The following is a 26,445-nucleotide window of genomic DNA, read 5'->3' on the forward strand; positions in this document are numbered from 1 at the left end:
AGGATAAGTCGGCAGAATCATAGGGAGATAGACAAAAACAGTTCACTATCTTTTAGGTGCATATCCACATGTATTGCCCCACGGTCGGATATATAAGGCCTAGGGGGCACCCCTTCAGAACGATCGACCCCATTACTATTCTACCATCCACCTCAACTCTCTACGCTTTGGAGAGCAACCTTGTATTCCATATGCAAAGCATACTCACCAGGACGTAGGGTATTACGCATTTCCAAGCGGCCCGAACCTGTAAACATTGTCCATTGTTCCTCGTGCATCTGGCATGAACCATTTAGCTACAGTCGACGACACTGTCCTACTCCTAAAACACCTCGAGGGGCAACCCCGGGTGTGCGGTCGGACCCAAAACACCGACAAAGGTCAAGCCCACACAATAATCTTTGCTCAAACGAGCGGGTAATACAAACTTTCTTGTGGTCTTCCACAAGATTTGGAGACTCACAAGAGACACCTAGTCGTCTAGGAGCTAGAAGCTCCAAGAGTAATGAATCCACAAAGAACCCGATGTAGTACCAAAGCTCGAATCAAGAAGAGCAAGAGAGATTTGGAGATGAAGCACAAAAACTGTAGCTCTCAAACTCACTCAAAGATTTCTCTCCAATGATTTGAAATGGGAGAGGCAAGAGGTGTGTGAGAGGGAGTGGGAGGTGTTTCTCAGGTTAGAAATGGAGTTTTGTGCGTGCTCTACCGTGGGGAAGAGTGTGGGAGGTGTATATAAAGGTGCCCCAAAAGCTGGTGGCCGTTAGGGAAATCTAACTGAAATTCAGTTGAACCGGTTTCAAATTCAGTTGAACTGGATTCCACCAGGGGGTTTTCGGTTCACTGGCGAACTCAGTCGGAGACTGGACCAGACTCAAATTCGGTTGAACCGGACCAAAATTCGGTTGAACCAGTTTCAAATTCGGTTCAACCGGTTTCAAATTCGGTTGAACCGGATTCAAAATTCGGTTGAACCGATTTTCCAAAAATCTGCACACGACTTTTTCTGACAGGACTGACTGGCAGTGACAGAGGGGAACAGTGCAGAAACCGGTTGAACCGGTTTTAGGTTCGGTTGAACCGGTTTTTGAACTATTGCACAGATTTTGAGAAAACCGAAGTGAAACCAGGGTAAAATGGAAGTTTTAGATCAAGGATTTTGAGCTTTAGTACCAACACCAACCTTCTTTATGGATCCCCCTTGATAGTACGACGATTCCTATACTCAAGTCAAATAAAATATAATTAAGTGTTGGGGACTTGTTCTCAAATACTATAAATCAAGAACAAGGCAACATAAAATGTTAAATATCAAAAGCCCTTCGTCCTTCAAATCATTATTTCCCTTCGGATATAACGAATTTAGGACGAAGGTCATGAAGGATGTACCTTCATGATCATGGTAAAAAATGAAGAACATTCAAACAAAGTACAGAAAGTAGCATAATTTCTGTAAACATCATTATTATTAATATATTTCTATTTGTATTATTTGTGTATGCAAAGATAAATTACAAATGTACCTTCGGCTTGAAGGAAAGAAAATACAGGCGTGGCGCAAAAGTGAATGCCAAGTCAGCGTGAACAGTACGGGAATACTGTTCACCTATTTATAGGCACGGGTCGCAGCCCATGCAAAATTACATTAATGCCCTTTACATTTATCAATAACCCTATAGTAATTCTTCGAGGTCTAGTTTGGCTTTTCATCTTTAAGTCGGTTTCCCCTTCCCGCCGTGATGCCGAAGTTCTTCTGCATATAGCTTCGTGATCATCTTATCCTTCGTCGTGATCGCCGTCCCAGTCAAGCTTCGTCTTGACCATGCTTCTGTATACCCGCAACCTGATTCCTGATTCCGAAGATACCTGCTCGCATACTTAGAAAACATTGTCAAATCACGTTTTTGAGGACCTTCGGAAGCCGAAGGCCCCCAACATTAAGTAAACTCCTTGAGTCATTGGTGTCTCAAGTGTGATTTCTCCATGGTGTTGCTTCATAAGGATCACAAACATCTTTGTCTCACCTTTTGAAGCAAACACAAATCGAGCCTGTGACTTGTGCCATTTCACCATATATGAGTTCAAATCATGGCTTCAAGTCACCTTACTTATGCATCAACATGTTGTAACTCTTCATAGCTGATTAGTTCATCGACTTAGTGCAAGTACTCTCTTCTTCACCTTAGCCATGGTACCTCGGTCTACAAGCCGTCGCTTGGCCTTCACCTTCGCTTAGTTCCTCGAAGCCCTTTCCTTGCTATCTTCACCCTATCAAGCCATTCTTGAGTCACATCCTATTGAGCATCCATTGAGAGAATTATTTCTTCAATATTGTGAACCTTGCTTGAATGTCATCTAGATATAACTACTAAGATCAATCAAGCTCTAGTTTGATTCTCATATATTCATATATGGACTAATAGTAATATGGTCAAGCCAATTCACGATTCCTCATATCTTATTCACTTTGGCTTGACCAATCCTCTTAATCACTTCAACCTCTATTATGATCATATTTATGCATAGTGATTTCTCAGAACTTGTCCATATATTCAAACCAATAAAGAGACCATATTATATCCATTTGCATTGTCTCACTGGTTATTTGACCTTGTGTTGAACCTTGTTCACTGATCATTATACACTATTCAAGTATGTTCATCATACTGAATTTCCTGTTCAACACTTAGCAAACTTGTTAGACCTTTAAATGTGTTGTTATCCAAATCACCAAAACTCACAAAAGGGATGAATGCACTTTCAGGACCCTCTCCTTACATCTATAAAAGGAAGGTCCAAGGCCCTCGTACAGAAAAGAAGGTGGCCGCGCGGGAGGATGGGCTGACGAACAGGCTCTCTCCCTCGCGAATGCTTGTAATCCCCTACTGCAAGCGCATCCCGCCCTGGGCGCAGGATAACACGAGCCGCGGTCCTCTTTTCCCCCTTGTGTTCCATCTCGCGCCGACCCATCTGGGCTGGGACACGCATTGACAATTTACTCGTCGGCCCAGGGACCCCCCGGGGTCGAAACGCTGACAAATCCGGATAAACGATCGACTATTCTTGCGAGATGAAAAACCAATCCAGCCTCTGAAGAAGGGGTTCCCACTGTCTATTCGACCAGGTGTATGCTAAGCCGTGAAGGGGAATTTCAATCAAATCTAAGTTGCTTATTGCTTCATTGAACTTCAGCATTAAGTTAATATCACCCCCAGCTTTATTTCTGTCTTCTGACCGACGAATTAAATTGAAGTCCCCAACAAGGAGCCAAAGCTTGTCAGATGGCATAGAAATATTATGAAGCCAGTTGAGAAAATCAATTTTCCCTTGTGGAGTACAAGGAGCATAAACGTTTGTAATAATCCAGGAGCAAGCCGATAAATTTGAAGTAAATTCCACTGACTGAGCATAATCATTTTGAAAGATGACATTTCCTGAAAGTTTTGAACTTTTCCAGATGATAACTGAACCTCCCGAGTTCCCCACCGAGGGAACAAAAGCAAACGAATCAAACTAAGAAGGACAAAAGTTTTTTAGGTATACCGAATCAAAGAGTTCCTTTTTTGTTTCTTGCAAACAGATAACATCGCATCCAGAACCCCGAATTGAACAACGAATGCCATTCCATTTAGTAGTAGAGTTAATTCCTCTAACATTGTGACTCGGCACAGACCATTCCAAATAATTAACATCATTTAAATTACTCATTGAGTAAACTTGAAGTTTTTGAGTCAGAAAGATACCCAAACCAGTGGGTAAAATAAGTGTCAGACGGCAAGCAAAAGAGTATCATAAAGGTAAAACATGCATGCTCAGGTGCCAGCCAAGGAACCAGAAGTCCTGGGAATACCCAACCCATAAACATGCACACCCAAAAGTTAAAGGGGCAAAAGCCACAACCCAGACCACCCGCCTTCCACCTAGAGCTTATCTTGCTTATCTTCATCTGTTGAGTCTTCATTCCTCTCATCATCCATATCCTTTCTGCCCGTCCTCTTCTGGCCAACTGATCCTGCAACAGATTTCTTCTTCTTCAAACTGCGCTCAGATAAGTCATCATCTGACAAGTTGCAGAACCTGGTCCCTAGATTCCGAATCACCTTGGAGGACAGAGAGGGGGGGCCATCAAAGTTATGCTGGCACATCAAACAATTCCTTTTTGGGCAGGCCCCTTGCCTGAACCCAACACGTGATTCCTTCAAGCGCTTACTTCTTCTGAGTTCTGACTCCACTATGATTGGTGCCGGGGCATCACAACTATCTGTTTTTTTGGGGTTCTCAGAAAGGACATCATCCAGAAATTTATCTTTCGGACATTCCTTAGGAATGGCAAAAGATAAAGACTTCAGTCCCGGTTCCAGCAGAGCTGTAGGAATTTCTGATAACAGAAAAGACTTCGACCATCTGAAGGCTTCAGGTTGTAGCAGATTCGAGAGAAAAAAGGGTGCCCATTTTTTGGGATTTCCACCAAGAGGCCAGTTGACTCAGCAGGTGCAAAATACATGGCCCAGAGTCTGGAGAACTGAGCAGATCTTTTCCTCTCCATAAACATCTGGAACACAGGGTTAGGTTGCCACTCCTGAGTGAACATGAAGTTCATCTCCAAATTCTGAAATTGGTTATTGTTTGGATCCCCATCTTGGGCCTGATGTGGCAGATCAGCAATGGTAGGGAGTAGGTCCATTTGAAGCGTCGGGCCATCAACCTCCTGAGGCCCATTGAATGGAGCAACATTGAAAGCAAGCCCATCCCCTGGCAACACAGGTCCATCCTCAACAATATGGCCATTTTGGAGTGGTGCAACTTGAACAGCGCCAAAGGAACTATCTGACGACAAGCCTGAGTGCTGGTTACTGAGTTGAAGTTCATCCGGTTGAATGGGTTGCAAGTCAGGCTGAATGGGCTGCGGAATCTGCTGATTGGGTTGAATGTTTTCAATCCATTGGTCCCAATCCCCCTGGGCATTGGCATCCTGATGAACCGGTAAGTCACCACCCACAGGCTCAGCGCGGGAAATTGAGGTCAAGCCCAGCCGGGGGCATGGGTTGACCCAGACCAAAGAAAACCAGGGGAGCTGCTGACCATCTTCCGGGGCAGGAGGAATAGGGTCCTCATCTTGAGCCTGCCCGCCAAGCATGTTTTGCTGGATAATCTCACACTGGACAGTCCAAGAATCTCCAACGAAGCCATTGGCCTCCGAAAAAACAATGAATTGGGGAACTTCTTCAAGGGATGTGACACGGACACGAAGCAAAGTTCTGGAAACATTGCTCCGATCCTCCTCCCAAAGAATCAACCTACCAAACGACCCAATGGCTACTTGCAAGTATTCTGAGGAACGGTAATCCAGAGGAAAACCCAGAAGCATAAGCCAACATTCATGATTGAAAAAAGAGCCCGATGATTCCAGGCGTCATTATGGCTAACAACGGTGAAAGTAGCATCTAAATATTGCTGGGGGCCAAGCAGAACCAAATTATCTCGCTCCAAAACACTGTGAAACTGCACTAGCACCTGCCCCAAATGAGAGCGCTGGATGGCTCTAACCCCAACCCTTCGATGTTCCACAAGGTACTCTCTGACCACATCTCTGACCACAGGGAACAAGACCTCATGCTCAGGCAAAGGATGAATATTAATAATCGCCCAATCTTCATGCATTGACGGTAGTCTCCGCGAGACTGACTTGGCCATGATTTCGCGATGCTGAACCGCCATAGCGCTGAAGCCTGGCGGGAGGAAAGGCTCCGGGTCGACGCGCTAGTACGCCATTGCAAGATTTTCCGAAGATCGCCGGCGAGCCGAAGGCAAGAGAGCGGTTTGGGGTTTTGGTGAAGTGACACCCAGCGAGAGCTCCAAGGACGCTACAGGCGCCTGTTCGTATATTTTTAATAAGACCGCCCTGGCGAACTCTCCGAAGCAGGCAAATTTGGGAGGGGCCCCAGCCGTCAGAGACCCCGGGGTAGGGCGGAACCAGGAGCCGTAATCCAAGAGATGTGACGTCCCTTCCAAAATGCAATTGCTTTCAAAGAAAGGGAACGAAGAAAGGGGAAATCTGAATACCGTTTTCTTAAAATTGCAAAACAATTCCAAATGCCCCTTAACTTTACAATAGTGGCAGAGAAACGCTGAGGAAACCGCACCAGACGAACCAGCCTTCACAGAGGAGGAAGAGGCCGAAAGGCCAGGCCCAGACATGAAAGGCCCATTGCGCAAAATAGGCCGCCAATGAAGCTTACGGGTCCTGGGGAGACCAGCATTTGAATTTGAAAAAGGGCGACCATCGCGCCCCTGACGACCGCGTCTAATCAAACTTCCGTTATGCCTAGGAAAACTCACCGATGAAGAAAACCTGTGAGGAGGATTATTCATCGGGATTCCCGAGGACTTAGCAATGACTGAATTCTGCGAGCCCCGAACTCTTGAAGAGGTTCCCAATCTTTTGAAGACAGAAAGCCTTGGCGCCTCCAAATTTCCAGGGAAGCGAGGAAACAACTTACGCCGATGAATTGGAATAGCGTTCGCACCAGTCAACGGTGGAAGCTTAACAATATTAGCAAACAAATTTTTTTTCTTGTCCTTAACAAACCACCAATTGACATTTTCCTCCTGAAGAAATAACCTGTATTCATAGGTCCAATTTGGTCCACCAAAGTTCCACAGGTTGAAGAAAGCTTTGAATTCCGGACGATCAATGCATTTAGAATTATAGATGTGAAAACCAACAACCTTGGAGGAGACTGCGAAGCGGAATACCCGATCAGCAAGCTGAGAAACGTTGAAACCCTTAGCAAAACCACCCAGGACAGCTTGAAGAAGATGACCAACTGCAACCGAGTCAAGCTTGAAGATGCAGCGGCCAAACGAGACTAACAGCCAAAAAACCGACGGAAAATCCGGACTTCCAGGACACACGGGAGAGGCTAACCGACGCCTGATATCATCCTCGAATAACAAACCCGGTCGAAAGTCCAGCTTTGACAAATCCATCCCGCAAGACGAAGAAGACCAAGAAGAGGGGAAGGGGGAAGCAGAATCGTGAGGCGATACAAACCCGAGAGACGACCGAATACGAAGAGGACGCAGCTATCAGACAAGAACCATTCGCCAGGATCCTCCGCGGAACAAGCACGCGGCCGACCCCGACGAAGCCATCATCGACACAAGGACTTGCTGTTGCACCCAGTTGGTGGTGATTGTCGCCGGTGAAGGCCGGGAGCCGAAGGAACCGGCGCGCCGGCGGCGCAGGGGACTGGGTCTCTCCGGCTAGCACGTCTTCCCCGGCGCTCTAGTGTCTTTGCTACACTACTCGTTTCTTACGTGAGAGGGATATTGGAGGACGGAACTGCCCTTTTGTGTTTCTATTGAATGATGTATTGGAAAAATGGAGGAGGATCCGATAGAATCCACGTTTTTAATGCTCTAGCTCCAAAAAAAATGACTCTATCTCCTCAAGGGCTCTCGACGAGAAGCTGTTTTTTTTACCTTTAGTAGGTCTTCACGAAAAACCTGAGCTGGAGCCGTACCAAAGGGGTTCAAAATGTTTAGAGTCACAAAAGCATTTGCAACTCGAACAATTGAGTGTATACATGTTATTTAGGGAAAAATATTAAGAATACTATACAACACGATGATAGGGCTTCAACATACGATATCCTATATTTAGGATATGAGAGCCTGAGGCTAGCTCCAACAAGGCCCTCTAAAGTGTCCTGTACCCTAAATTTAGAGGACGAGGACGTCCTCTACTCCCTCCAGCAACGTCCTCTAAACGGTCCTCTAAATTTAGAGAACGCTGCTGGATCCTCTATATGTAGAGTTTCTCTAAACGGTTCTCTATCTATTTGAATACTTTAAACAACCGGTTTAATAAAACTAAAATATGTACAATACATTTGAGAGTATGACAAATACGTATGTACAAAAATTAAAAAATTAAAAATGTGTTTAATATAGGTATTTACATGTAGAGGACGTGATTTAGAGGACGTTGTTGGAGAGAAAGTAGATATAGGAGATGAAATCTTTTAGAGAAGACTGTAAAGGACGGATATAGAGGATGTATATAGAGGACGTTGCTGGAGACAGTCTGAATAAAATTTATGTTGGAGCAAAATTTTGACGTTAAAGTTATATATTTTAATAGAGAATATGCCCCATCAAATTTTTAATTAAAAATATCCAAATATTAATGTTTTTATTTTAGATTTCTCGCTAGCTAGACATTTATGGTAAGATTGATTCCCGTGCGGATATGATATATATAAAAGTTGACGTTGGAAACATAGAGTAAATTAAAAAAACTCTTAAGATGCTCTTAAATCAAAGTTCTACTTTAAATTTGAGAGATGTCTTACATTTTTTTTTGTTGCTTTTGCCAATGGGTGATTATGCACAGATGAGCAAAGCCAACTTAAAGGAGACAGCGTAAGATTTGACAAAAGAATTGGAGCAAACGAGTGAAGAAAATATGTTCGGTGATGAGAAAGACCCGCTTTTTGTTGCCAAAGTTGGTGACTACTCAAGGTCTTAAGATTAGCTCTGCACGAGGCTCATTGACCGACAGCAGGAGCAGGAGTGTTCTATGTGACCTGGTGGGCTCTACTGATATAGTGACGAGAATCGGAGACCATCAGATCGTATGAAACATTCGATTGTCGACAGTTCTGACTTTCGGAGGCTATCCAAAGCCAAACGATTCTGTATGACCTGCAGTCTGACTTTATGTGGCTGCAATCTGGCAAAAATTGTTCTAGTGCAGGACACCGTTATGCTAGGTAATCTGCCCTCACATTCTCTACTCTAGGTCTAGGTGCATCTGCTGAAAACAACAGGCATTATTAGATTAGCTACTCTCCTTTTGGTTCTCCACCTTTCTCCCTGTTTTCAGCAGCGGCGGCTGCGGCATCTGCGGCGTCACTCAAACCCATCTTCTGCAGTGCATCTGCAAAGCCGTCAACATCTGTGGGAGTTATCTTATACGGTGTGTGGCTTGGACCAGGGAAAGCCTGAGCCTCCACTTCTTGCTTGTACTCTGATAGCGCCTTGTTGATGACATCGCCCACGTTACCAAATTGTTTACAGAATTTTGGTGTGACCTGTGGGAGGGAAAGAAGCACGCACTGAGATTAATAAACTCCTACAGGGTAACGACAAAAGAAAATGCCTTATTGTTTGACACACTTGCCTTGGCATGATGTGGGTGTTGCAGCATCCCTAACAAGTCATGGTACACCAAGACCTGCATTATAATAAGCCCATATCAGGCTTCATGAACAAACATGTTGTGCATCTTCAGTTCTTCACATGTCATAAACGACATGCTTATTTCATTTTAAGCGAGGCCCACAAAGGCATGTATGTGTTTTTTAGAGTGTATGATGATTGATGGCATGTAGACTACTGGATGGATATGACCAGAGTCAACATCTTGTATCTCAGTATCTGTGAGCAAAGCAAGTGATCTTACTTCTCCTCCTCATTTTACGGAGCAAAGAACAAACGAACCTGGCCACTACAGAATGGTCCAGCCCCAATGCCAATGGTTGGGATTTTCAATGCTGATGTTGCAGCTGCTGCCACTGGAGCAGGCACACACTCCAACACAACCGAGAAGCATCCAGCCTCCTGCAAGGCAAGTGCTGTCTCCACAACCTACACAAGCACAATAGCATGGAGTGAGACCCTACCAGTCAGTCAGCGCACCAGCACCAAATGTGTAGCAACAAATATAACCAAGCCACAAACATAATGAGCAGCTAGCGGCAAACCTTTATAGCACTGTCAACCGTCTTCCCTTGAGGCCTAAATCCACCGAGAACACTAATAGCTTGCGGTGTGAGGCCAACATGCCCCATGACAGCGATTCCAGCCTCCACAATAGCCTTGGCTGCAGTGATCCTCGATGGGGCACCCCCTTCCAGCTTGATCGCATCCATTCCACCTTCCTTGAGGACCCTCACGGCTGAATCAACAGCCTAAAAGAGCATGGAAAAACAATACCAGTATCCATCATGCATGTGCATCAGTGCAAATGAACATGCTGACCTTATGTTTCCTTTTTACAATTTCGTCTAGTACTTTTGCAGCATTATTATTTGGTTAAAAGGCCCTGTTGCTGAACATCTAAATATTGAACCAAAAAATAATCGAATGGAGAGAGAGAGAGGGAGGGAGAGAGAGAGAGAGGGAGAGAGAGAGAGAGAGAGAGGGAGAGAGGGAGGGAGAGAGGGAGAGAGAGAGAGAGAGAGAGAGGGAGGGAGGGAGGGAGGGAGAGAGAGAGAGAGAGAGAGAGAGAGGGAGGGAGGGAGGGAGGGAGAGAGAGAGAGAGAGAGAGAGAGAGAGAGAGAGAGAGAGAGAGAGAGAGAGCTGCAGTTAGTGAATTATACTGTAAAACCAGATGTTTCCTATCCAAATTTAACAGGCATCACATTTCTGCAGTGACAAAAATGGAGATCACCTTCGACAGTGAGACGAACGCGATAGCCAAGGCCCATGTGCTGGCTGCATTGTGATCTGTGGCACCACCCGTACCATTCTATTCTACTTCTATCCCTATCACATCGGAATATCTTGTCCAGGACGGAGGGGAGAGGCGGAGGAGTACCTGGGCGGCGGAGGACTCGTAGCAGCCGAATGGGAGATCCCCGACGAGGAGCGGGCGCGGCGCGCCCCGGGCCACGGCGCGGCAGTGCTCGAGCATGATGTCGAGCGTGATGGGGAGCGTGGTGTCGTGGCCGTGGACGACCATGGCGGCGGAGTCCCCGACGAGGCAGACGTCGATGCCGGCGGAGTCGACGTGGACCGCCGAGGGGTAGTCGTAGGCGGTGACGACGGTGATGGGCTCCCCGCGGCGGTGCTTCCCACGGAGTGTGGTCACCGTCACGCGCCGCGCCGCCGAGGACTCCTGCGGGCGTGGGCCCCCGTAGACGGTGGACTCCGGCACGTTGCTCAGCCGCCGCCGCCGCGCCACCTGCCGCGCGAGGAGAAGGGGTAGGGACCGCCGCATCGTGTCTCTCGTCGCGCGTACGGGCGGAGGGACCGAGGCACAGAGGGTTGGTGTGGGATGGGGAGCGACGGGGACGGGCGAGTGTTTGGAATTGGAGTAGAATACGGGCGGGGCGGCGGGCGGGCCTTTGAACTTGGGCCTAAACTTCACGTCGTCCAAGTAGTCAAAATTTGGAAAGATGGGGGAGTAATCAAATTGCGTGTGCCCACTGCCGAGGGCCCAGGCCGCTCGTCGTCGTCGTCGACCTCCTCCACTTGGGCTGCATGAATTGACGTCACAGTTCCATGGTCGGCAAACGAAAGCTGCCTGAGGGAGAGTGTTCAATCAAAAGTGACCCACCTGTAAACCATAGGGGTTAAAAAAAAGAAAGAAAAGTAGGGAGAGGCCTTGACGACGCTGACAGTGAGAGACTACAATGAATGGTATTGATAAAGAATAGTGTAGATGTGGAGTAGATCTGCATCGCGGCGCAGGAACGACCGAACGAGTGGCTCCCGTGCATCCTGCTCCCAGCCAAACGCCCAAACCCATCCGTCTTCGGGACTAGGGTCCCGGCATCCATCAGTGCAAGGGCAAGGCAGTTGGCCGCCGCGCCCCCGCCCCGCGGGTCTCCCCTCCTGCTCCGGTCCAGGGCGCCCCGGCCCCCCCTCGTCCGAATCCCGTCGGTGGTGAGCCGCCGCCGGGTGTGGCCCGCGAGCTGCGACGCGCCGACGATGCTGCCAAACGGAGAAGCTCCCTCCGGATCCATGCCGCCGGTGCCTGCCGCCGACGCGAACACCTCTAATTCAGGTACGTGTTGCTGGCGGGGGGCTCATGCGGTTACCACTTACCAATCCATATCCACAGCGTGTTGCCATGTTGTGCTCGACCCCCAACTCGGCACCGGAGCTGCGCTTGTGGACGATAGCAGACGGAGATCTGTTTTCTTTATCAACTAATACATGGGCAATTACTTGGGCACTGCTGTTTTTAGGTTTTTAGGCTTCTACCTAAGCACCTTATGCTTGTTGACATCATCTTGGAACCTTCCTATGCAGATGACACTAGATTTGATGCGTCACAGTATGCCTTTTTTGGCAACAATGTGCTGGAGGAGATTGAACTAGGCGGATTCGAAGATGATAACAGCAGTAATGCTGCTTTCGCTGGACTCGATGATTTAGAGCGCCCACTTTCTTCTCAGGGGATTGCACTAGAGGTAGGACTATGCTGGACAAGAGAAATTCAATGCCAGTTGTTAATACAGATTTTTTTGTTCCATGCTGGAGCTGGACAAGTACTGTATTGAGTATAGCTGTTAGCCTGTTCGATCTTTGTACAGCCATGGCAAATGGATAATTTCTGATAGCACCGTGAAGATACTGTTTAGTGAAGTGTGTGTGTGCGCGTTGGGGGGGGGGGGATTTTCTCAGAAGATTGCAGATACATTACACTTGTATGACGTGATTTTTTCGTTCTTTTGTTGCGCTGCTAAGTTTGATAGTTCAGAACAGGATTCTTGTAAGTTTAGTTTTAGTCTAACAGATGCACTTAAGTTCTTCCATGTAAACTGTAAAGTCAGACTGCTGCTTGGTGGATTTGTACTGAACCCTTTTCTAAAATAAAATAAAAACTACCTTGTATAGTTTGTATTCACTTCTCACCCAGGCTACAACTTGTTTTTTTCAGGCTGAAGATAGTTCATTTTCAGATCTTGATGATCTTGCAAATACATTCTCAAAGGTTATCATCCCCCCTAAAAACTAGAATTTCATTGCAGTAATTTTCAACGCAGACTTATTTTCTTTATGTCTGTTGTTTTCTTAAGGAAACCATTGTATTCACAGTACATTTTTTACACGTTTTTAATAAGAGTCCATGTACTCATCGTAACCCTAAATATGTCTTAATGGTTTATTTGCACCCAGAGATTGAGGGTACGCAGTTTTTGCAAAAAAATGAGGGTATGAAGTTTGTTGTGTCAATTTGTAATTTCTTTTCTTTGTATAGTGAACCATAGCTTTGATGTACTGTATGTCTCCTATATACTGATTACTGAAGGATTTCCAATTCAAGAACAAATATACTGTGATAAATCTGCTTTACCTGCCTTTAAACAGGAAAGTTGTTTTGCTATAAATTATCTGAAATGTAGCATCCAATGTGCCACTTTATGATTGGCCTGATGTACAATTGCCCCTTCCAAAAAAATGAACTGAAAAGGAAAAAATACTTCCATTATTTCATACTTGGATAGTTGTGGTTTCTGCCTTTCTTGTAGATTTTTCATTTTTGCAATATACCAGCATTACTTGTATATTTGCTGTTTCAGGTTATTACTTATGTACATAATTATGGCAGAAAGAAAATAATCATAAACTTACTGCAGAATATACATCTCATGTGGGCTGTGTGTTCTGGATTTACCAGCTGGACTTGATTATTACAGTTAAATTGCCTGCATATGTTATCCTTTCATATAAACTTTTCATTGTAAGAGATTAGTCTTGAGATCGTATCTATACCATACCTTTTTAAATTTTTTTGCGCGTTTCATTTTCAGCTAAGAAGAGATGTTAACCTACCAAAGCATATTGGGGTAAATAACCTTGGGACTTCTTTTTCAAGAGAAAGTGAGTTGTGCCATTCTGGTTAATAATCTATATATTTGTTTGGTTTAAGAATTTTATTTGTTTCTTTGCTTGCTTTCAGTAATACTTATACCAGGAACAACTTGTCTTACCGAGAAGAATATTTGAATATCTTACCTAACACTAAATATTTGATAGATCAGAGTTCTTGATTTCTTGAATATGTTTATTATGATCTAGATGTCCTTGTAAACTCTTAAGGAATTTTTCATAACATGGTAATACTTTTGTGATAATTGTTTTGTGGGATGCCCTGATGGATTTTGCCACTGCCAGATGACATAATTATTAATCAGTTGTTCCTTCTTTTTTTTTGACTGTTTGTACTGAGATTTTCATGAAAAGAAGAAGAAACTATCTGTATATGCTCTTTTTCATATAATAGTGTTGTCATGAACTGCTACATCTGCATGTATATTTTCTTTGTTCTAATGTGATATTTTACTACTTTGGTAGGTTCTGCTGCTGCTGACTGGGCGCCGGAATTTGAATCCCCACTCTGGTCCGATCAGCATGTGCTAGTTGCTAACCAAGGACCGAATGGCAATGGCTGGTGGTCTCCACAGCATCATTCTTCTCTCCTTGCTGATTCCAGATTGCACAGAACATCCTCATCCCCTCAGCAACAGGAACAACACAATCATGATGCACCTATTCTTGGACCAAGGCCATCTCCTTTGCACCGGACATCTTCATACCCGCAAAAGGAGCCTCAGTACAACCCAGCTGAAGTCATTCCAAATGCACCATACATGTCAAACTATCTACCTGGTGGGCCACCCAATTCAGTGCCTCGACAACCACATCAGATGAACATGCCATCTTTCAATGAATTTCAGATGCATATGTCTGCGCAAAGTGAGACCCCATTCTCCCAGTTTCCTCGTGGAGGGACACCTCCAGAGCCATTATTTGGTGGAAACCGGGGTCATATGATTTCAACAGGCTTCTCAACTAACAGCAGTGGACAACGAGACCATCTGCTGAATAATGGGCAGTTTCATGGGGAAACTGCCAGCATCATGCCAAATTTGCTGCCAAACCATCTACAACGTCCGAATACATTCATGCCCCCTCAATTGTTGACAGTACGCCAACAGCATGGCATGCTCCCAATTCAGCAATCTTCAAAGCAGTCATCAAGAACACAGACACACATGTTTGGCCCCCAGCATCCACCACAAATGATGAATAGGTTTGATAATTTTGGGATGCCTGAGTTCAGTGATCCAAGAGCAAGATCATCAATGCACCATGGCAGGCAAGGTCAACATTTTCCTCTCCATGGCTCTGAGTTTGGTATTATGAAGATGGGTAATGGGAGGTCAAGGTTTAGATCCAAGTATATGTCCACTGAAGAACTTGAAAACATTTTAAGAATACAGCATGCCGCCACTCATATAAATGATCCATACATCGATGATTATTACCATCAAGCTTGTCTGGCCAGCAGATATGTGGATGCAAGGTCGAAGCACCGCTTCTGCCCAACCTTGATTCGTGATCCATCATCCTGTACACGGAGTAAGGATGAGCCACATGCATACCTTAAGGTTGATGCCCTTGGGAGACTGCCATTTTCTTCTGTACGGAGACCGCGTCCACTCCTTGACGTTGAGCCAGCTTCTGCAACTGATGATGACACCGTTATTTCAAAGCCTCTTGATCAGGAACCTCTGCTAGCTGCTAGGATCACGATTGAGGATGGACTCTCCCTATTACTTGACATAGACGATATTGACCGCTTGCTTCAGTTTAGCCAGCAGCAAGATGGTGGTTTCGAACTTAAAAATAGAAGGCAATCTCTACTTGGTCAGCTGGCAGAATCGCTGCAGTTGGTTGATCCACTAGGTGCAAATAAAAACACACATCTGTCCGCAAATGATGATTTGGTATTTCTTCGCATTGTTTCTCTACCCAAGGGCCGGAAACTACTTTCACGCTATATCAACCTCATGGTACCTGGTAGCGATCTTGCAAGGATAGTTTGCATGGCAGTATTCAGGCACCTGAGGTTTGTGTTTGGAAATCTGCCCTCTGATGACGGCGCAGCTGAGACAGTAACTAAACTGGCTAGCGCTGTAGCATCATGCATTCGCGGGATGGACTTAAGTGGCCTCAGTGCTTGTCTCGCAGCAATTGTGTGCTCGTCTGAGCACCCACCCCTTCGGCCCCTTGGCCATGCTGCTGGCGATGGTGCCACTGTCGTCATAAAGGCTGTCCTGGATAGAGCAACAGAGCTCCTCACCGAGCAGCCTGCCGCGCCAGACTATGGCGCTCCAAACCGAGCCTTGTGGCAAGCGTCGTTCAATGCCTTCTTTGGGCTGCTCACTAAGTACTGCATGAGTAAGTTTGATAGCATGGTTCACACGATGCACAAGCTCGGTGCTGCTGCTGCAACAGCGATACGCAAGGAACTTCCGGTTGAGCTTCTGCGCGCCAGCCTTCCTCACACGGATGAGCAGCAGCGCAGACTACTGCTCGAGTTCGCCCAGCGGACCGTGCCCGTCTCTGGCCATGGCTCCGACGGGTGACGGACGGGCGGGTGGCGGCTGGTGGAACCATGGCATCTGAAACAATACCAGCTTAAGGTGGTCAGCGAATATTGGTGCGCTAGATGCGGTATTTTATTCTATCATACGCAGACCTGCCCAATGAATCGAGCGTTCCTTGAGCTGCAGTTCAGATGGGCATGCCGGCGTTAAGTGGATGTATGTCCCAGGTTTGGATCCGTCTGTTTAGGCTAATAGTATTCTCTCTGCACGGTTGCATCGCATCACCACTGGATAGATTAGCATGATTAGCTTCCGTCTGCAGGGCTGTGTTTCGTTGGCTCTGGGTGGGAACGGAACCCCCCTGCACGTTCCTTGAAGGCAATTGCAAGAAAATACTGCGAGCTGTTGGTGTTTCGGTTTGCAGTGTTTGTTTGTAGTGGCGTCAAGGCTTCCAAGGTTCTCATCTCATCACTCCGGACGGGTGCCAGGAAGATGTGGTTTAACACATGTATAAACTAGCAAATGCTTGGAAGGTTGATATTTGGTTCTGTAGCCAGCCATTCGAAGATTGTTGGGTGGGGGGTTTTGTTTCCTGTTATATTCGCAACTGAATACATTATCTTGCGAAGCTGTTCAGTCTGTAACGAGTTCATTGGGAATTCCACTATATATCCTTGTTATGGATGGTCAGGAGCTTTGTATTTTTGTGATTCTGGGTATTACCCTTGTGTTCCATAAAGGACGCTTTCTTCCTCGCTCCTGAATCCATTGCATCGTGTCCTGTCCGAATGGGTGATCTACACTTTTAGCTTTGCCTTTGCCCTCTAAAGATAATAGTCAAATTAAAGGACTGGATTCAAGAATCATCATTTTCTAAAAGTCGATTTGGAAAACAACTCTAGACCTGTTTTTAGTGGCTTTCGAATGGAACTGTAAAAACATATATCGAAAAACTTTTAACGGTTTTTAGTTATTTCTATCAAACAATTTTTTAGCTTTTTAATATCTTATAACCCACAACAGCTTTTTCCACAGTTCACAGGCCACAACAACTTTTTTTATAGCCCAACCAAACAAACTCTTGGGCCCTGTTTATTTGGGATTTTTTTCAACTTATAGCCACCAAAAGCTGCTGCGGATTGCCAAACGCCACAACTTTTCAGCTTGTTTCCATAAGAATCGTTTTGGTAAAAATTCCAAAATCAATATAAACACAGGATTAGTCGAGTCGTCATTATAGCAGAAATCCGTCGTTTTTTATATCTTGAATCTTTTGAGCTACTTCATGTTTCTACGCACGTAATCTTCGCTATACTCAGATTATTTCTACAGCTAGATTTTTTTCATAGCCAGATTCTCTGATCAGAAAAAGCTGAGACACTTGGCCAGTCGGATGTATGCATGCATGTGCGGAGTAGTACGCACAAGCAACTGGCTGGCCTTGGCGAAGTTGCAGAGCGGCATTGAGCAGAAAGGAATACGGCAACCACCATGGCCTGTTGCCGTCACGACGGACTGAGCGTTCGACCGACGGCGAGGCGCTGTCTGGTCCATGCAGCTGCTCCGGGGCGGCAAATGGCATGTGTTTGTTCCTTCCTGGACCAGAACAGAACTGCATTTGCTCTTGTCGTGGACCATATATATATATAATAAAGTTGTTTTCAACAATGTTCTCTAAATTTCATTCTCTAAAAAAAATATTATTTATCCTTTATAATACACTATAAAAGATTCTGTCATCTATATCTTCTTTATCTCCAACAACGTTCTCTAAATTTCGTTCTCTATATCTTATACTCCATTTTTCAACATTTATATTAATAAAAAAATCAAACATACTTTGTACCGAACTGTACCATGTCATGTCAGAGGCAGCGCGTTGGCCAATCACCGATGGCACATCGTAATGCAGCACACTTTAGCAGCGCGGGAGGCAGGGCATCAACTAATCACTGATGGCCTGGTACCGGATAGCGCAAACGCCATATTTGGCGGACGAGAAGCATACTCTAAAATTTAGAGGACGTTGTACCGGACCTTGCTGGACGCATAAAGGAGACAAGTAATCGCTATGTTTAGCGGAGAGGACCATTTACCGGCTCTTGCTAGAGACAGTCTAAGCTCCCAATCAATTCTCCCGCCGCATGCGAGTTGGGACCACGGTTTACCAAACTGTTCCAGGGTAAAAACCGCCCCTACCGATAACGGTTTACCGGTGGTAAACCGATAGAAACCGGTAAAAACCGACCGGTTTGGCCAAACCAAATCAATTTGAATTCAAACCGGTTTACCGGCGAAAAACCGACGCAAAACCGGTAGAAACCGCCGGTTAACCATGAAACAAACTGGTTTTTATTGTTTTTTGCAGAAAAAATTGAAAATTTTGGCAGTATTTATTTGTAGTTTGCTCAATTCACATTGTACAGTAAATATTAATTGATCCACACGACATGTGTTTACCAAAATAACATACAACATACATATGCAACTACAAACTCTAGTTCTCATGCAATAAACAACTAGCGAACTTCGCAATACTCAAATACAAGTTCTTTTACACCTCTCCAACGAGGCAACGACACATAGGTCGACTTATTTCACAATACTCACATGTTCAGTCTGAGTCATAGTGATAGTACTCAGGCTTGTTGGAAGGATCGTGATATTATTCCAATTCATCATAGTGATAGTGATAGGTCTATATAAAAGATATGAGATACATTAGTGAGAAATCAAGAACGATAAATAAATACTTATCCACAAAGCAAAAGAACATACCGGTGCAGTGGGAACTTGTCCATACCCATATTGTTGTCCTGGTGGATACATATTTGATAAATTTGAATATGGTGGTGGAGGAGGTCCATAGTTTCCATACCCATACATGATCGATGGTGGTACTTCGCCTGATGGTGGAGGGGGTCCATAGGTTCACTGACCGGTTGCCAATTGCCATTGCCATGCATAAGGGTTATAGAGTGGGTCTTGTCCAGCCGGATAGTTAGAAGAACCGGAGCTACTTGAGCTACAAATTCCATCTTGGACAGGAAATGAAACCGAACAACGCCGACCACTTATTGTCTCTCGCTGTGAATAAGGTGCATCATGGTAAGAATCTTGTGTGGAATGGGTGAACCGACTTCCTCCAGTGGACCTCCAATCTCCTGCACCACTCCCTCCTGTACCACTCCCTCCTGCACCATATAATCCAACATCACCATGGCTGCCATCATCACCAGTACTAGGATCGGTTGTGTTATCATCACTGTCTTCATCCTCTTCTTCCTCTTCGATTTGATCGGTGATTTTGACCCTTTTTCCTTTCCTATCTGATGGACCAAGTCTTGTCTTCCGCTTGCTAAAGTGGGTGTCGCCAATTGTTTCATCGGCCCATTCTTGCACTTCCTCTGTGCCTCCTTATTCACGTACAAGCGATGTAAACAGCGTGCCAGGAAGACGAGTGTCACTGATAGGTGAGTCTTCATCCAATGTTGGAGGTGCATTGGATCTTCCTCTTTCCATCCAATCTCTAATGGCTTCATTATGCCTATGTAATGATAGATCCATGAAGGCCAAGGCAGGATCAAACTCACTAGGCTTTGGTGTACCAGTTGCTCGTTGGATGCGAAGACGAAGGTTGTAGTTAACAAACACAAGCTCATGCAATTTCAAGTAGCCAAGTTTGTTGCGGAGCTTTGTGTGGATGAATGTGAAAGTACTCTAGTTGCCCTCACACCCACTCGATGAGACACACTGTGATAGCAGCCGCTTAGCAACACGTTGAAGCGTTGGTGTATCTGATCCAAACATGGACCACCAACTTGAAGGAGAAGTCCCGCGGTCAACGACCATTCTCCTTGCAAGCTCACTCAAGAAGTCTCCAATCTTCCTCTTGAAGAAGTCATACCCTTGGAGTGCCATTGCAGTAGTATTTGAATCAAACATCCTTTCAACACCCTTATGAAGATCTGTCATGAGATTGTTCGTCGTCCCCATGACATAGTTCACATATGGATGCAAGGCACACACTGTGGGGGACAGATATCCCCTAGGTCCACTAGAAGGTTAAGAAGACCTCGCGAAAGGCTCTGGGCCCGATGTTTCGCAAGGCCATCCCTTCGTGGGCCTGAGGACAAGCGCTTGGCGAAGTGGATCAACACAAGATCGGATCAACTCGAGCCCAGACGGCCCAACAGATTTGAGCAACATCCACAGCAGTAACCTGACTTTCCCGCGCTGCGTCCTCAAGCGTCGGAACTGAATGGCAATAAGTCGGCAGCGTTATAGGAAGATAGGCTCAGTCGGTTCACTATTATTTAGGCATACATTGTTATCATATCCGCATGTAACGCCCCACGATCGAGTATATAAGGCCTAGGGGGCATCCCTCAAAAACATCTCACTACTTAGCCATCTACTCAGCTCTCTAGCATCTCATATACTAGAGAACCCCCTTGTAACCCACCACATAAAAGATCCACATCAGGATGTAGGGTGTTACGCATCTCAAAGCGGCCCAAACCTGTATAAGATTGTCTACTGTCTCTCGTGCATCTGGCACGAACCATCGAGCTATAGTCGGTAACACCGTCCTACTCCAAAAAAGCACCTCAAGGGGCAACCTTGGGTGTGCGGTCGAACCCAAAACACCGACAGCTGGCGCGCCAGGTAGGGGGTGTGTCACTGATCCAAGCTAGCTCAATGGCCATCACTTTCCAGCACAAGATCATCCTCCGCCCTGGATCCGTGTTCTGCTTTGGAACCATTTCATCCATGGCAGACGAAGAAGGAACTCTACATCATATCGCGGATCCGCCGGAGAGAAAGCCTTCCTCAACAATCTCCGGAAAAGTCAGAGCAAAGCAGGGTAAAGCGCAACCTCCAGCGCTCCGAGCGAAGACTACCTCCTGCAAGCCGGGAGCAGAGGATCCGTCTACCCGGAGAACTCCATTGTCCACCTCTTCTACGGAAAAATGGACACGGATCACAAGGAAAAAGGAGGCAAACGAGGTAAAGGCTTGCCAAGCTGCTCTTCTGGTATCTTCGCCCTCAAAGGAAAACAAGAAGAAGATTGTCACTATGACGGTTCCATTCTACCCCGACATCCTCTTTATTGGGGAAGAGTGGAATCAACCCCCATCTCCGACGATGAACCAACCGCGCCGGAAGAAGAACCTCTTCAGCAGGAATCTCGCCGACGAAGGAATCGACGCCGAAATATTCGGCGACATCATGAAGCCGGAGAGCGGGACCCGGCGCAGCCTGTATCACGAGATGAGATCTCGGAGATGGGAGAAACCCCAGAAGAATGGGTCTTCAGGGAAAGAAGGAATTCCTGACGACGTGATCATCGGCAAGCTCAAGAGCAGGTCGAACAGGAGGCGAGACAACGCCGAGAGAACCCTCTTCTTGGACGGAACCTGAACCCCAACTTCACCCGAGCCATGAACACACCGAGTGAGGTCGGTGGAGTGTTGGCACGGATAGCCGATGGCCTCCCCCGGACTCTGGACGCCGAGGGCTATCGGCGGCTACTCACTCGGGCAGCTAATCATCTTCTACCCCTTGCCCATCCACCGAGCGATCTACGACACGCCATCAACAGTCGGCGGGACGCATGGAGCTCCATCAACGCTTCGCGTGAACGACGACACGAGAACGAGATTCGGTGCCGAGAAGAGTATGATCGAGACCATGGCATCCCTGCGTGAAGTCAGGCCACCAGAGTTGAGTCGGCAATGGCTTCGACCGGTGGTATGACCCGGGGACGGTCGAGGCACCACGTCAACAACTCCCCTCCCGGGACCGACATCACCATCATCGACAAGAGGACACATGTGGAGTGTCGGTGCTCACTCCACGTCTCAGGGCCATTCAATGACCTCATAACTTCAAAGTCTCCAACGTCGACAAGTACGAGCCTAAGTAGGACCCGGGAGGCTGGTTAGCTGTCTACACCACCGCTGTCCGAGCCGCTGGGGCAACTGAAGATGTGATGACCGCATACTTGCCCATCGTCCTCGGGTAGGATGCGCTGCAATGGCTACGACACCTACACCGACACTGCATCGACGACTGGAGCGATTTTAGTCGGTGCTTCATCGCCAACTTCCAATCTCTCTCCGACAAACCGGCGCAGCCATGGGACCTCAAATCCATCAAGCGCTGAGGGGATGAGACTCTCCAGTCATACCTCAAAAGGTTTCAGACCATGAGAAATCGAATCCCTGAGGTTGTGGAGGCAGCAGTAATTGAGGACTTCTACCGGGGATCTAATGACTCGGCCTTCGTCCGAGCCATACTGCAAAAGGCGTCGACTTCCTCCGAGCAGCTATTCTGGGAAGCGAACCTCTACATCACCGCTGATGAACGAGCTCAGGACCTCATCGGAGGAGCGAAGCCTGCACCAGCAGCACCACGACGTGACACGAACCAACAACCCGACAAGCGTTGAGAGAAGAGGCCTCGAGACGAAGTCCACGCCACCGGAACACCCGCCTCTCGCGCCCGAGGAGCACCTCACAGAGGCGAACGTACATTGGACGACATCCTCGATGCCCAGTGCCCGTACCACAAGGACATGCGCCACACCCTCCGGAACTACAGAGACTTCAAACACTCTGTTGGGAACGACCGACCCTTCCAACCTCTACTGCCTCCCCCACCTCGAGGAGGACCCGGAGAACCTCGACAGCCTCAACAAACAGGAAGGGGGAGGAGGCGGAGCATTCCCGCGCGTCGACGGAGAAGTCAACGTCATCTTCGGCGGACATGGGTCGCAAGAAAGCAAGAGGCAACAGAAGCTCAACGACCGTCAGATACTGGTAGCAGCCATCGGTCCTCCCGCCCCGTATCGATGGTCTGAACACCCGATCACTTTCACTCAGGCGGATCAGTGGCTCAACTTCGATCACCCAGACAAGTGCTCGCTCCTCGTCGATCTGGTGATCCGAGAGAGCAGGGTAAAGAAGGTGTTAGTGGACGGGGGAAGCATCATCAACGTCACCTTCCCCCGGACGCTTCAAGGCTTGGGAGTCACACTCAAAGAGCTCCACGAGTCAGACACTCCTTTCTTCGGCATCATGCCGACTGAAGGAGAATATCCACTCGGACACATCTACATGTCGGTCACCTTCGGAACTCCGAAAAACTACAGAACCGAGTTCCTAAGGTTCGAGGTGGCGAGCTTCGACTGCAGATACAACGCCATCATCGGCAGGCCTGGATTGGCGAAGTTCATGGCCATTCCGCATTATACGTACATGATATTGAAGATGCCGGGACCACAAGGAATCATCACTGTGCGCACTGACTTCCAAGGCGTCGCGGAATGCTTCCGAGTGGCCATTCAGGCGACCCTCACCACCAAACCATCGACGACTTCTTCTGCGCAGGCGAACTCAAAGCCTGAGGAGGACCTCACAGTACCTGCGAATGAAGCTCAAGCCATGACCTCTATGCGGCCGACTGAAGAAACCAAGAGAATCAACCTCGGGTTCACTGATGAACGCAAGACTGCCATCATCAGCTCTAGCCTGGAGGACAAATAGGAAAGCGCGCTCGTCCAGTTTCTGCAAGATAACCGAGACGTATTCGCATGGCAACCTGCGGATATGCCGGGAGTCCCGAGAGAGCTGGCCGAACACAAACTGAAGGTCTATCCCCAGGCGAGGCCGATTTGACAGAAGCTGTGTCGTTTCACACCCGATAAGAGAGAAGCCATCCGTGCTGAGCTGGCTCATTTAGTCGTGGCAGGATGAAAGGATCACGATGCCCAAGAGGGGGGGGGGTGAATTGGGCTTTTCTAAAAATCAACACTAATTAAAAGCTAAGCAAGAGCTAAGCAAGAGCCCAACTTCACCCCAACAACTAGCACTAAGATAATAATACTAGAAATACAATAATACTAAGACAATACTTCAAATACTTGCTAAACAAATACACAATGTAAAGTGCTTGAATTAAGTGCGGAATGTAAAGCAAGGTTTAGAAGACTCCTCCAATTTTTCCCGAGGTATCGAAGAGTCGACACTCTCCACTAGTCCTCGTTGGAGCACCCGCGCAAGGGTATCGCTCCCCCTTGGTCCTTGCAAGAACCAAGTGCTCACTACGAGATGATCCTTTGCCACTCCGGCGCGGTGGATCCCTCGAGACCGCTTACAAACTTGAGTCGGGTCACCAACAAGATCTTCACGGTGATCACCGAGCTCCCAACGCCACCAAGCCGTCTAGGTGATGCCGATCACCAAGAGTAACAAGCCGTAGACTTTCGCTTGACCAAGAGAAGCCTAATGCAAGTGGTGTGTGCTCTAGGTGGCTCTCGCTAGCGCTAATGAGGAACAAACGTGGATTAAGATTCTCTAATATCCTCACTAGGCTTTTGGTGCTTGCAATGCTCTAGCAATGTGCTGGAATAAATGTGGGGTGCAAGACATTGAATATGGTGGGTGGAGAGGGTATAAATAGCCGTCACCCACCAACTAGCCGTTACAGGCATCTCACTGCGCACGGGCGCACCGGACAGTCCGGTGCGCCACCGGTGCGCCAACGGTCGTTTCCAACGGCTAGTTCTGACAGTTAGCCGTTGGACTGACGGCACACCGGACAGTGAACAGTCACTGTTCGGTGCACACCGGACAGTCCGGTGCACTATCCGGTGCACTGTCCGGTGCGCCACTATAATTCAACTCTGAAACCTACGCTCTCGGGTTTCTGCATGGGAAAGGCTCTTCCCAGGGCCAGCCTGGCCCCACCTGGCAGGGTGCACCGGACAGTCCGGTGCACACCGAACAGTCCGGTGCACACCGGACAGTCCGGTGCCCCAGGGCCAGAAACCCTAACTCTTGTTTTTCAGCTGATTTTCAAATCGGTTTTCGTTCTAACTTGTGAGTGAGTTCTAGAGTGACACCTAGCACTGTATGTGAGTGTGATTGTGCACCAACACTACACTAGAACTCTCTTGGTCAAACTACTCATCGACAACCCCTCTTTATAGTAAGGCTAAAAGAGAATAAAAGACCTAACTAAATCACGAGTGTCCACATCTCCTTGACAGTCGGACTCCATAGTCCTTCACCTTTTGTTTCATCGTTTTAGCCGTCGCTTCGAGTTCTTATCTCCGGGATTGTTTTCACCGTTGTAGTACTTCTACCTGTAATGCGACCTAACTTACCATTTGTCTCTGCAAAACACACGTTAGTCACATATAACATTACGTTGTCATTAATCACTAAAACCATCCAGGGGCCTAGATGCTTTCAATCTCCCCCTTTTTGGTGATTGATGACAACCCTACAAGATTTGTGAGAGTAGTTTGTTTTGAAGTTTCTGTCAATAGAAAGGATGGTTAGTTATACTCAGTAATCTTTGACAGAAAGAACGTGTACCATAATAATAAGAGTGAGCGCATACACATCGTAAGATTCTTGTTCATATAAAAGTGAAGTTAAATCAATGAATCAAGAACTAGAAGACTGGTGATAAAATATAAGGTGAAAACATAATACACACAGTCAATCATAAGCAACGAGAGTATATATAGAGTTTGTGAGCCAAAAACACCAAGCTAGTACAGAGAGTAGCAAGCACATATATTACATCAAAATGACTCTCTACTAACTCTCTAACTCCCCCTAGCTCTCACAACTCATATCTCTCCCCCTTTGGCGTCAAACACCAAAAGGGTACCCGAACCTAAACATCTGAAGCGGGAGGAGGCGACGGGGGCGCATCCGGTCGTGGTCGAGGCAGCAGAGCGAACGCCGGCGGGGGTCAGAGTCAGTCTCGGATCCAGGATCTGCTGTAAAAGCTAGAGCTGGTACTGACTCGGACTGAGGCCGCGCTGCAGGAGCTGCCGGAACTGAAGTGGTCACAGATACTGCCACAACAGAAGTGGTAACAGCAGATGCTGGTGGCACTGGCGGCTGAGGGCAGACAGAGCTGAGAACCGGTGATGTGAAAGCCAGGGTGACCAGCCGGAGCAGAGAGGAAGAAGGACCAACAGAAGGAAGAGGAGGTCCTGACTGAATCGCTGGCACAACAGGAGCCTGAAGCGGAGGAGGTGGTGCAGACTGAACCGGGGGAACCGAAACACTAGAATGCTGTAGCATAAGAGCCATGAATGCCCTGCTCTCAGCCCGATCCTAGAGTAGCTGCTGCTGAAGAGAATCCTGTCTGTCCTGTATAGTCTAGAACATCGAGAGCATCCTCTCGGATAACTGCTGATGAGCTGCTGCCTGGCGGGTCTGCTCGGCTGCCAAGTGAGCCTGCTGCTGAGTGAGAGTCTGAAGAATCGAAGCAAGTGCGGGGTCAA

The 26,445-nt window shown here is 47.1% G+C and overlaps 2 protein-coding genes across 3 annotated transcripts; one reads left to right on the forward strand and one right to left on the reverse strand.

The window, feature by feature from the left end:
* Window positions 1-8,671: 8,671 nt before the first annotated feature.
* LOC100283732 (3-methyl-2-oxobutanoate hydroxymethyltransferase) lies at window positions 8,672-11,124 on the reverse strand. Its single transcript, NM_001156631.2, has 5 exons — window positions 10,607-11,124; window positions 9,771-9,977; window positions 9,508-9,654; window positions 9,188-9,241; window positions 8,672-9,098 (listed from the first exon to the last, which is right to left on the reverse strand). Exons 1-5 carry the CDS (start codon window positions 11,006-11,008, stop codon window positions 8,850-8,852), a joined length of 1,059 nt encoding a protein of 352 aa, NP_001150103.2. The 5' UTR covers window positions 11,009-11,124; the 3' UTR covers window positions 8,672-8,849.
* Window positions 11,125-11,276: 152 nt separating this feature from the next.
* On the forward strand, window positions 11,277-16,893 carry LOC100383823 (Topoisomerase II-associated protein PAT1). Of its 2 annotated transcripts, XR_556809.4 has the most exons (6): window positions 11,277-11,797; window positions 12,046-12,206; window positions 12,677-12,730; window positions 13,551-13,620; window positions 14,095-16,360; window positions 16,456-16,893. XR_556809.4 is itself a non-coding variant. In NM_001362155.1 (5 exons), exons 1-5 carry the CDS (start codon window positions 11,722-11,724, stop codon window positions 16,170-16,172), a joined length of 2,439 nt encoding a protein of 812 aa, NP_001349084.1. In that variant the 5' UTR covers window positions 11,470-11,721; the 3' UTR covers window positions 16,173-16,843. The 2 variants fall into 2 exon arrangements, 1 of the variants encoding a protein (NP_001349084.1); NM_001362155.1 differs by having other exon boundaries at window positions 11,470-11,797; window positions 14,095-16,843.
* The last annotated feature ends 9,552 nt before the right edge of the window (window positions 16,894-26,445 follow it).

This window comes from Zea mays, chromosome 8 (genome assembly GCF_902167145.1).
Source record: "Zea mays cultivar B73 chromosome 8, Zm-B73-REFERENCE-NAM-5.0, whole genome shotgun sequence".
NCBI lineage: Eukaryota > Viridiplantae > Streptophyta > Magnoliopsida > Poales > Poaceae > Zea > Zea mays.

What these genes read in the sequence shown, in the direction of transcription:
- LOC100283732 (NM_001156631.2), bottom strand. Translation starts at nt 11,008, where the DNA reads ATGCGGCGGTCCCTACCCCTTCTCCTCGCGCGGCAGGTGGCGCGGCGG. An exon ending in ACGAGTCCTCCGCCGCCCAG is followed by an intron (nt 9,978 to 10,606) that starts GTACTCCTCCGC and finishes ATGCTCTTTTAG; the next exon opens with GCTGTTGATTCAGCCGTGAG. An exon ending in GACCATTCTGTAGTGGCCAG is followed by an intron (nt 9,242 to 9,507) that starts GTTCGTTTGTTC and finishes ATTATAATGCAG; the next exon opens with GTCTTGGTGTACCATGACTT.
- LOC100383823 (NM_001362155.1), top strand. Translation starts at nt 11,722, where the DNA reads ATGCTGCCAAACGGAGAAGCTCCCTCCGGATCCATGCCGCCGGTGCCT. An exon ending in CGCGAACACCTCTAATTCAG is followed by an intron (nt 11,798 to 12,045) that starts GTACGTGTTGCT and finishes CTTCCTATGCAG; the next exon opens with ATGACACTAGATTTGATGCG. An exon ending in TTGCAAATACATTCTCAAAG is followed by an intron (nt 12,731 to 13,550) that starts GTTATCATCCCC and finishes TTTCATTTTCAG; the next exon opens with CTAAGAAGAGATGTTAACCT.